The 10270-nt window shown below is 67.4% G+C and overlaps 4 protein-coding genes across 5 annotated transcripts in view; 3 read left to right on the top strand and 1 right to left on the bottom strand.

The window, feature by feature from the left end:
* The window catches only part of H696_03917 (hypothetical protein), a 2014-nt gene extending 487 nt beyond the window's left edge, over positions 1 to 1527 (top strand). The window contains exon 2 of the mRNA XM_009497785.1: positions 81 to 1527. Within this exon, the coding sequence (XP_009496060.1) occupies positions 88 to 1242 (1155 nt within the window). The 5' untranslated portion in view covers positions 81 to 87 and the 3' untranslated portion in view covers positions 1243 to 1527. The remainder of the gene's footprint in view (positions 1 to 80) is intronic.
* Positions 1528 to 2081: 554 nt separating this feature from the next.
* Positions 2082 to 4191, bottom strand: H696_03916. Of its 2 annotated transcripts, none has more exons than XM_009497783.1 (7): positions 3983 to 4191; positions 3844 to 3872; positions 3611 to 3733; positions 3283 to 3457; positions 3000 to 3113; positions 2507 to 2860; positions 2082 to 2243 (listed from the first exon to the last, which is right to left on the bottom strand). In XM_009497783.1, exons 2-6 carry the CDS (start codon positions 3857 to 3859, stop codon positions 2509 to 2511), a joined length of 780 nt encoding a protein of 259 aa, XP_009496058.1. In that variant the 5' UTR covers positions 3860 to 3872; positions 3983 to 4191; the 3' UTR covers positions 2082 to 2243; positions 2507 to 2508. The 2 variants fall into 2 exon arrangements, with proteins under 2 accessions (XP_009496058.1, XP_009496059.1); XM_009497784.1 differs by having other exon boundaries at positions 4148 to 4191.
* A 794-nt stretch (positions 4192 to 4985) lies between these two features.
* H696_03915 (hypothetical protein) lies at positions 4986 to 5930 on the top strand (the record flags this gene model as incomplete). The annotated part of the gene is made up of 3 exons (XM_009497782.1): positions 4986 to 4994; positions 5400 to 5504; positions 5718 to 5930. 3 exons carry the CDS (start codon positions 4986 to 4988, stop codon positions 5928 to 5930), a joined length of 327 nt encoding a protein of 108 aa, XP_009496057.1.
* Positions 5931 to 6711: 781 nt separating this feature from the next.
* Positions 6712 to 8989, top strand: H696_03914 (hypothetical protein; the record flags this gene model as incomplete). The annotated part of the gene is made up of 4 exons (XM_009497781.1): positions 6712 to 6875; positions 6992 to 7393; positions 7488 to 8241; positions 8502 to 8989. The coding sequence occupies exons 1-4, from the start codon at positions 6816 to 6818 to the stop codon at positions 8987 to 8989; spliced, it is 1704 nt and encodes a 567-aa protein (XP_009496056.1). The 5' UTR covers positions 6712 to 6815.
* Positions 8990 to 10270: the final 1281 nt, after the last annotated feature.

Below are 10270 nucleotides of genomic sequence, written 5' to 3'. Positions count from 1 at the left end.
CCTCTCGCCTCCCACTCTCCCATCACTCTGCCCCCCCTTCCCCTTCCCCTTCCCCTGCTGCCCTCCATCTACCGCGCCAGCAACACCATGGTCGATTACAGCAAGTGGAACACCATCGAGCTGAGCGATGACGACTCCGACTGCCACCCCAACATCGAGCGCGGCACCTGGCTCCGGCTGAAGAAGGCCTCGAAGGAGCGCAAGGAGGCCGAGGAGGCCGCTCGGCGCGCGGCCGAGGACGCCCAGGAGGCCGAGCGTGTCGAGCAAATTGCCAAGCTCGAGGCCGAGGCCGCGGCCGGTGATCTGTCTGCCGAGCAGCAGGCCACCCTGGACCGGCTGCGCGCCGAAAGCGACAAGCACCAGGCCCAGCGCCGGGAAGAGGAGGCCAAGAACAAGCAGTACCCCAAGTGGTCGGACGCCAACATCTGCACGGAGAAGTTCAGCAAGACCATCCTCAACACCGGGTCCAGTGCGGCCGCCACCACCGCGGCTGCCACCACCGCCAGCACCGCCGCCTCCGGCCCTCCGGCCGCCAAGAAGGCCACCGTCACCAAGACCGAGCTCATTCACGACCCCTCGCCGAAGGCGGCCACCGCGCCGGTGGCCACCCCGGCCGAGCCCCTCTCGCGCATGGCCACCATCTCCTTCGAGGGCATGGACCGCGAGGAGGCCCAGCGTCTGGAGCACTTCTACCTGCACACGGCCATGGCCCTGCCCTCGGCCGATCGGTCGGCCTCCGCGGCGCAGAAGCACCACGACCTGTTTGCCGAAAACCTGGCCCTCCTCCGGACGCCGGGCATGCATACGTACTCGCTGCTGGTGGCGTCGGATGCGCTGAAGCGCGCGGCCGCCCTGCGCGAGGACACCGTCGACCCGGAGGCCAGCGTCAAGGCCGCCAAGTCCCTGGAGACTCGCGCTCGCCGCTCCCTCTCCTTCGCCAACATGCTGCAGACTCTCAACGAGCTGAATGTCAATGTGGCCTTCCAGCACCTTCAGAAGATGATCAAGGACCAGTCCGTCCGCCGGGAAACCGCGCGCCATGTCGATGACTACTACCTGCGCGTGCTGGAGCGCGTCCCCGAGCTCCGGGCCCTCGAGCAGAAGGAGGCCGAGGAGGCCGCCGCCAACAGCGGCGCCATCCAGGACGACGAGGACGTCGAGATCATCCCCATTGAGGAGCTCGATGAGGAGACCCGGAAACTCCTGCTCGAGGACCAGGAGGTCGATGCTCGGGAGAACTGAGAAAGGATGCCGCTCCTCCCGCTGTGTTCCTCTTTCTCCTCCCCATGTGCGCATGTGTGGCACCCTCCCGCGCCATCCTTGGCATCCCATGTCCAGTCCACGGAAACACGCCGGCCTTCGTGCGCAAGCGTCGGCCAGGGGCGAGGACGAGAGGAAGGGGCAGCGGGGGGGGGGTGCAAGGGCAGGAGAGGGGCGATGCCAAGCCACACCGCGCCTCCTCCCTTGGATCGACATGCCCAAGGCCTCTCCCCTCCCCCGTGTATCTGCGTGTGTGTGTGTGTGTGTGTGTATGTGGATGCCGCCTCACAGTTGAGAGCGCACTCACATGGAGATGTCAAAGATTGTGGATGCCAAGCGCACGCTCCCGGGGCTTGCCCCAAGAATACACACATGCACGCGGAGTATGATCCTGCTGCTACACACATGGCTGCCTGGGCGCCAGAGGGGAGGTAGCAATGCCACAGGCGCATCCAATCGTACAGCTGCACTGGGTCCGGTCCTCGGGGTGTGCCCGGGGGGAGGGGGGGGGCCCCTTCTGGCTCTTTTTTCCCCTGCACAACAAACGGAACCTCCCCTTTGTCCTGGGAAAGGCAGCGCTGTGGCGGTGTTCCCGACGGGAACGAAAGATGTGTCTGATCTCTTGTTGGCAAAACAAACAAACAAAAACAAACGAGCCCCATGCAAGTCGCCGAAAGGGCAGAGCGCGAGGCACGCGCGTGTGGGAGGGAAAGCCATGGACCATTGCGTGTTTGCTTGGTTGTTGTGTATAGGAGAGAAGGGCGGGGACATGGGAACGCGTGTGTGTGCGCGCGCACGCGCGCGCAACCACGCACGGGCAAGGGAGGGGGGGGGGGGACGCCGCGAGAACATAGCGCCAGCCAGCAAGGCATGGCCGGATGCGAGGGCCCGCGTACACGTGTGCGTGTGTGTGTGTATGAATGTGCATATATATATTTTATATATGTATGTATGTGTGTGTGAGAATGTGGAAGCCTGCCCAACTGTCAACGGAGACAAGTTCCAGTGCCGCAGAAGAGGGGAAAGCACGGGCCGGTGTATCGGAGAGGGAGGCAGCAGGGGGAGATGTGCGTGTGTGTGTGTCCAAGTTGGGCACAGCGGTGTGAGCCATTGAAAAGGGAACCGCAAAAATGGGGGACGGAGCAGAAAAGAGGGCCACGTCTCCTTGTCCCTGTGTATGGGGGGGGGGAGGCGGGCGGGCGGGCGGGCGGGCGGGCGGGGGAGACAGCATGACAGTGTGGCGCACCCTTAGTTCTGGTTCGGGGTCTTGCGGCTGCCCTGGAGGGCCTCCCACGGGGAGTGGAAGTCGAACTTGCGGTACTCCTGGGTCAGCTCAACCGGCTCCTGGACGATGCACTTCTGCTCGTCGTCGTAGCGGATCTCATAGTAACCGGACAGGGGGAAGTCCTTGCGCAGGGGGTGGCCCTCGAAACCGTAGTCGGTCATGATGCGGCGCAGGTCGGGGTGGTCGGTGAAGTAGACACCGAACAGGTCCCAAACCTCGCGCTCCTGCCAGTTGGCGCCGAAGAAGAGCGGCGTCACGGAGGGAACGGTGCTGGTCTCGCTGGCGTAGGTCTTGACGCGGATGCGAGAGTTGAAGCTGGTGGGGGAGAGGGGGGGAGGGGGGAGGGGCAAGGAGAGGGCACACGTCGACGTATGAGTATCTCATGCGGCCCTGTGGAATAAAGGGAGGGAGGGAGAGAGAGAGAGGGAGAGAGGGAGAGAGAGGGAAGACGCACCGGTGGGAGAGGAAGTTGTAGACGATCTCGAAGCGGTTGGAGCGCATCGGGAAATCGACGGCGGTCACATCAGCCAGCTGCTTGTACTGGGCAGGAGTATGATCGCGGAGGAACCTGCGCAAGACAAGGGGCCACGGAGAAGAGGGAGACAAGGAAGACGGTCAGAGAAGGGGCGGGGGAGCGTGGAGGCGGGGCGACAAGTTGCCAACCAGGGCCGACAACATCAGCAGAAGAGCCCGGGCAAGGGGGAGGGAGGAGGGGAAAGAGAGGGGCTGGCACGCACTCGGAGACCTTGGTGATGTTCTCGGGGGCGGTCAGGATGGTGAGCTGGCCGTTGTGCATGTAGGTGCCCTGAATGAAGCGGGGGATGGTGTCGACCAGGTACTGGCCGAACTCCTTCAGGTGCTTCTCGGTCTGCTCGCGGTAGAGCTTGGCCGTGAGGGTGGCCTTGGGGGGGGCTGAGAGTGTATGGGGGGGGGGGAGGGGAGGGGGGGGGGAAGGGCGAGGAGAGGGAGGTGAGCCACGAGAGCCATGCGCGAGACAAAGGGAGAGAGAGAGAGAGAGATGAGAGAGAAGTGAGGGTGAGGGATAGCCGCAGGGCGGTGACGGACCGATCTCAACACCATGGATGACAGCGGCACAAGTCTCCGGGCGCTCGGTGGTGTAGAGCGCGCGGGGCAGGGCCGAGACGGCGGGGGTGCGCAGAGCCCGGAGAGCGGGAGCGGTAGCGAGAGCTGCCAGCAGGGAGGGGAAACACACGAGGGAGAGAGAGAGAGAGAGAGTCAGAATGTTGCCCGTGAAATGGGACACAAGCACGCGGCAGGGATGGAGATGGGGGCCGAACCTGAGCGGGACAGCATCTTGAGTCAATCCCTGGGAGGAAGAGGGGGGAGGCCGAGGAGAACGGGAGGGCGAGGGGGTCAGTGGAAGGTGCGGGGAGGCACTTCTCGAAGCCAACATGCGGGGGGGGGGGGGGGGGTGACCAAGGACGAGGCGGCGGCCCGGGGAAAGGGGAGCCCGGGCAGGGCAGAGGCGGCCTGCACAAGGCAGGACCCCACGCGCGGGCAGAGGCGGAGGGGGGATGGAGAAGAGGAACAAATAGAGGGGGCCGGGCGCGTGTGGGAGGAGGAGGCGAGAGGGAGGCGAACTTCGTGACAGCAAAAGGAGGAAGCTGGAGGAGGATCATCTGGCGGGCCCGCCGGCCGGCGAGGGGTACCGAGGAGGGCCGGTGAAAAAGAGCCCCTCCCGCTCCCCTGCCCCCCCCCCCCCTCCTCCGGGGAGCGTGGACCATTCTCGTCGGGCCCGAGCAAAGGGCATCATGCCGGCATGCTTGCCTCCTCCTGGGGTCGGGCAAGGGGGGTCGAGGGTGGAAGAACCGTCGAGGCACAGGTCTCCCTGCATCGCCCATCTCCCCCTCTCGCCCTGTCTCTCTCTCTCTCTCTCTCGGGGTTGCTCCGTCCCCCGGGGCGAAGGGCCCCCACACCATGTGTCTGTCAGGCGGCCCAGCCCGTCAGGGTGGGGCCGAAGGCGGCAGCCAGATACACCCAACGACCAGGCCGAATGGGCCGAGGCGGGGCGGGGGGCCCGGCGCACAGGCCTCCCGCACGTACCGTACCCCAGCGCCTCGGTGTATATGCACGCTGGTCCTCGGGGACAGGTTGAGAGCCGGGGGAAAGCCCAACGTGGGATGGTGATGGGGTGGGGGTCACAAGTGGCCGCGGAGAGGAGCTCTCGTGAACCGCGCAGTCCCCCCCCCCCCCCTGCAACAGTCACACCACAGACAAAGGCAAGGAGGAAAGGACCCCTCCGCACCAGCGCCGGGAGACGGCGCTCTTGAAAAAGACGCGCCCGGGGGCGCCGGTCAGTGGGCAGGACATCTCCCGGTCTGGTCTTTTGGAACGGCGTAATGGCATTATGAATGTTGTTATTTTGGGCTATGAAAGCGGCGATCGTGCCTGCTCCGTGGCCCAGCCCGACGGCCAATCAATGCCCCGAGTCCGATCCCTCCTATCCCTTTTCCCCCTTCCGCCTCCGCCTCATTGGTATCTCCCGCCTCGCTGCCTCGCCGCCTCGCCGCCGTCATTCCCCCCCCCTCCCCCCCCCCCGCTTCCCTCTCCCTCTCTCCCCTCCCAGGCCATTGCCGCTCTTTGCCTCTTTCCCCTTCTACCAGGCACCTGTTGTCTCCGGCGTGTGGTGTTTCCGCTTGGCTGCCACTCTGTGTGCATGCTCCCGGCGCCCCCTGGCTTGGTGTTGGGCATCCTTCCTCGTCATCCACTCGCCCCCCTCCCTCTCACCCTCAGTGCCGGCTCCTCTCGCCTCGCCCATCTGACGGCCTTTACCCATGCCCTTTCCTCTGCCATCCCTAACTCCCCCTCTCCCTCCTTGCATATTGCTGCTCAGAATCCCATCGCCATGTCGACCGTCGCCTCGCATGTCCTTCGTGTCCTCAATGAGCAGGGCCCGATGACCGTCCGCCAGCTGGCCGAGGTCTTGCCCATGCACAGCGTGCGCACTGGGGTTTCTTTTTTTTTTCCTTCCCCCCGACACACCCCCTCCTTGCCACACATGGGTCCTGCTCCTCCCCGCCGCCCTGGCCGGCCCACGGACTTGGGCCCGCTGCCCCCCCCCTGTTCGGCCCTTCCCTTTCTGACACTCCCCTCCTCCCCGCCGCCCTTGGCCGCTGGCTCCCCCCGTTCGGCTGGCCGCTGCATCCCTCAGTTCAAGTCCCTCACCTACCTGAAGCGTGACGTTCTCCAGCGCATGGAGCGCGGCCACTCGGTTGAGAAGCGCGTCTCCCGGACCGTCAACGGCAGCCGCGAGTGGGTGTACCACCCTCTGCGCAAGTTTGACCCGGATTACGTGGCCTTCGTCAAGCGCACCACCGAGAGCCCCGCCTCTCTGGCCGAGCGCTTCTCCAAGTTCTCCAAGTAAGAACATGGTCCCTCCTGCTACTCTCTCCCCTCCCCCCCCCCAGTACCCTTGGCCTCCTCTTTCTTTTTTCAGACCTTCACATGACGCACGCCCCATGTCGCTCCATATGCTGCGTAGTGGCGTGCGCCCTCCCCCCTCCCCTCTTCCCTGGCTGCGCAATATAGATCATAAACTCCCAAATCTCCTCCCCCGTGCCGAGGTGGTCCCTCCCTTCACGCGTCCGCATGTGGGCGCGTGTCGATCTGTGCCCGGCCCTGACCAGAGGTCAAGGAGGCAGGCGGGCGCAATCTGTCAGGCACCCCCTCCTCCCCGGGCCTCTCTCTCTCTCTCGCTGGGGGGCGCGTCGCGGCGAGGCTGCGCGGCGAGGGGCGATGGCGCGAGGCGGGGATGGCGCGATTCGCATGTGATGATGAACAGCACTCACATGACCACACATAATGGCAACACAAGCCCGCAGTGCCCCGCGGCCGCCTGCAGTTATGTCTCGACGCCCGTTGGTCTATGGATACCCCCCCCCCCCCCCTTGACACAGGAACCAAGCAGCCTGGGGACTGGGGAGGAGGCGCGCCTGGCACGATCCTCGTCCGGTGGATTCGGACCGCGCCCCTGGACGGCCTTCGACCGAAGGGCCGAAGGACCGAACAGGCCGCAGGACGAGCACCCCGAGAGCCGAACGATGCCGGTGCTCTTTAGGCACCATGTGAGATGGTCGCCTCGGCCCCGTCCGAGGGGGCGGGATCATCGCTCTACCTCCTCCCCCTCTCCCTCTCCCCCTCCCCCCCCCCCTCCCCCTCCCCGGCGTCCTCGAAACATACACCCCTGCTCGGGCCACCCCCCTCCGGCCCTTGGCTACATCTCCACCTACGCAGCTCCCAGTCTCCAAGCATGTCCGCCGATGTGGGTCATCACACCGCCCGGCGGGAGGCCAAGCAGGAGCGCCACTTCGTGCGCAACACCAAGACACTTGGGCCGGGGCTTCGTGGGATGTCACCTCTTTGCGCGCCACTTGCTGACCTGCCCCCTTCCCCTTCGCGGCCTTGCTCGGCGGTGGCGGCTGGCAGATCATCCTCGACATTGGGGCCGGCCTGGTGAAGGCCGGCCTGGCCGGGGAGTTCGCGCCGCGCCTGATCTTGCCGACCGAGGAAGCACTCAATCAACCGCGCGAGCTGGCGCGCATTCTTCCCGCCCGGCCGCGCTATGGACGGCCGGCCTCGACGGCCGGCGACCAGACGCCGCCGGCGCGCCTGTCCTTCGAGGATCTGCTGGCTGGCGCCGCGCAAGCTGGCGCCGCGGACCCCGGCCCGTACCGGCGTGCACGGGCCGCCCTCCGGGGCCTGGTGGAGACGCTCCTCCGGCGCATGGCCCTCGAACCACGGGAGTACCTCTTCGCCCTGCTGGACTCGCCCTGGACCACGCTCGGGTTCAAGCGCCTTGCGGCGGATGTCCTGCTTCTGGACATGAAAGTACGCGTGACCGACCGGGTGAACTCCCTCTCCGGTCCCCCCCCCCCCTCCCGCCCTCGCTCCCCGTCCAACTCACATCCCCCACCCACGGTAGGCTTCCTTTTTGGTGTTTGTCCCGGCTCCCCTGGCCGCGGCCATTGCCGCTAACCGGACCACGGCCCTGGTGGTGGATGCCGGCCACCGGGCGGCCACTTGCTCGTTGCTGATGGATGGCTTCCTGCCGGCAGCCGAGCCCGAGCTGAATGTCCATTCGCCGATGGCCGGCGGCCCGGGGCTGCGCACGGCCCTGGAATTTACCCTCGCCCGGCGGGGCCAGCTTGTGTCCGCGGCCACCGGCCAGGAACTGCCGGCCGATTCGTGGCAGGCCATTCGACTGGCTGACTCCTTCCTGGATGGGATGGTCTTTTCGCTGCGCGGTGCTGGGACCGGGGCCGGGGCCGGGGCCGGCGCAGCAACGCCCCCACCAGCGGCCGAGCCCCGGGGGCTGGCCTTTCTCCTGCACCCAGGGGACTTCAAGCTCGATGGCGAGGGGCCTGCGGTGGAGGCGCTGGCGGCCGCATCCGCGGCGCCCGGGGGGCTGCTTGTCCGTGCACCGGCTCGGGTCCTGCCGGAAGCCGTGTTGCTGACGCTCTTGGGCCCGGGCGCGGGCGGGGCCCCAGCCTCCGAGGGGGCTCTCCCGTTGGGGGGCCTGGCCGGCGATGTGGCCGGACTCCTCCTCCGGGCGCCCATCGACTACCGGGCTCCCTTGGCCTCGCGCATTGTGCTGACTGGCGGCATGCTTGCCTGTCTGCCGGCGCAAGTGGTGGCCTCGGCTGTGAGCGTCGAGCTCCGGCGCGCCGGGGCCGACGGTACGCGCGCGCATCTGCCCCCCCCCCCCCCTCCTGCCTCCTCCCCTCCGCCTCTTTTTTTCGCATCTGACCCTGTCCCCATCTCCGTCTGTCCCTCTCTCTCTCTCTCCTTGTGTTCCCCGCCGTCGCCTCGTTTCCCTTTTTTTTTCCCCGTTCCCTTCTCCGCTCCTCGTCTCGCGGTATGCTGTGGCCCCCCGCTGTGTGCGCCTGGCAAACCGCTGTGTGTGGCGGGCGTGCGGCCTGCCGGGGGCGGGGGACAGCCCTTTCTCGGCATGTGGCGGTGGTCGACACGCTGGCACCGCCGGCAACGGTGGCCTGGCGTGGGGCGTCGCTGGCCTATTCACATGTGTCGTCGTGGCCGGGGGCTGCCACGTCGGCGGCCGCGGCGGCGGTCATGGCGGTGGCGGTGGCCGCGGCCGAGCCGCGGGACCTTGTGCGTGGGTTCTTCTGCCTCAGCCAGGCGACGTGGGTCCGGGCGGCCGGGCCGCTGGCCGAGGCCCGGCGCGAGTGGGCCGCCGCCCTGGCCCTCGACCCGGCCGATGATGCCGAGGTGAATGAGTGCCGGCGGGTCTTCCGCCAGGCCCTGTCCGCGTCGCAGGCGCTCATCCCGGATTGGACCTCATCGCGGGGCAAGCCGCTAGCCACCGGCGCCGGAGGGCATGGCCATCTGGCGCGCCGGGGAGGCGGCGCCGGTGCTCGCCGACCGGGGGCTGCCTCGGCCGCGGTGCACGCTGCCCTGCTACAGTAGCAACGGCTGCCGGGTCCGCTGTTCTTCTCTTTTTTTTCTTTTTTTTTTTCCCCCTTCCCTCCCCGCCGGGCACGCCAGAATACACATCACACTGCACGACGACGGGCAGCCCCGCCCCCCGCAAGCGCGATCATTGCTCGCTTGTCATATCTGCCCACGCTCGGCGCACGTCCGGCGCGCCGGGCGCACAGGCATGTCGCGACGGATGCGATGGGGGTAAAAAGGTGGGAATGCACGCTCGGCGGCATTTTTCCTCTCTTCATGCATTTGTGCGACGCTGGCTTTGTGGGCTCTCCTCACGCTTTGGCTTTTGTGTCGCGTGATCGTCCACTTGGGATTTTGGCGACGCCCCGAGGCCGTGGAATGCCGCGGTTGGGCGCCGGGGGGAGGGGGCGGATGTCGTCTGTGCGGGGGGACATGGCCAAGGCTCTGTTTTGATCTGTTGTTCAAGTATCGGGGCCAAACGGGCCAGACCCCGGCCCGACCGCGCGCGCGCGCGCGCGCCATGGTGCGGGTGTGCGGGTGTGTCTGAATGTCGGAGGAGGGGCAGGGGGGGGGGGGGGGTGGGGGAGACGCTGGGCTTGCCAGTGTGTGTACGTGTGTGCCAGTGTCCGGTGTGCGTCCGGGGGTCCCGCCCGGCTTACGCCTCGGCCCTTCCCCGGCGGGGCAAATAGGCTCGCGACTATTAATCACCCATTATCTGACGCGGCTGATGCTTCAGCAGGGCCCCGGCGGGGCCGTCAGACCCATCCTGGACAATCAGCACCCCTGTGTCGTGGGTGGGCGCCGCCCCGGTTGGCGTATGCGCGTACACGTACGCGCGCGCGCGCGCGCGTGTGTCAGTCGCCAGGTGGGGGGGGGGACAGAGGGGCCGTCGTAGGGTGCTGGACCCATTCGCGGTGGGAGCCGGTTTCGGCTGGAATCCGGCCAGCGTGCCGGCCGGCCTCCTGGGGGGGGGGGTCCCTGAGCCCCGGCTCCCCCTTTCGCCTTGGCAAGATGACAAGGGTGCGTGATGGGTGTCGCGCGAACAGGCAGGCCTTCGTGGCGCCCGGCCATGGCCCCGGGCCCGGGCGCCGGGCCGGCTTGACACCCGCCCCTGTGGCATCCCCTTTGGGCCAGGGGAGGGGCCGGGGGCGGGGGGCGTTTTGGCATCCGCAGCCGTCTCTCGCTCGCGGGGCATGTGCCGGAGAGGAGATTGCACCGGCGGGCGTGCGCTCTGCCGGCACACAGGCTGGCCCCTCCAGCTGCAGGGACTGGAGAAGACCCCGGGCCGGAGGAGCG

The sequence above is a fragment of the Fonticula alba genome (genome assembly GCF_000388065.1).
Source record: "Fonticula alba strain ATCC 38817 unplaced genomic scaffold supercont2.6, whole genome shotgun sequence".
Classification (NCBI taxonomy): domain Eukaryota; order Rotosphaerida; family Fonticulaceae; genus Fonticula; species Fonticula alba.
Note: the sequence above shows the minus strand (reverse complement) of the source record. Positions and strands in the feature narration are given on the sequence as shown.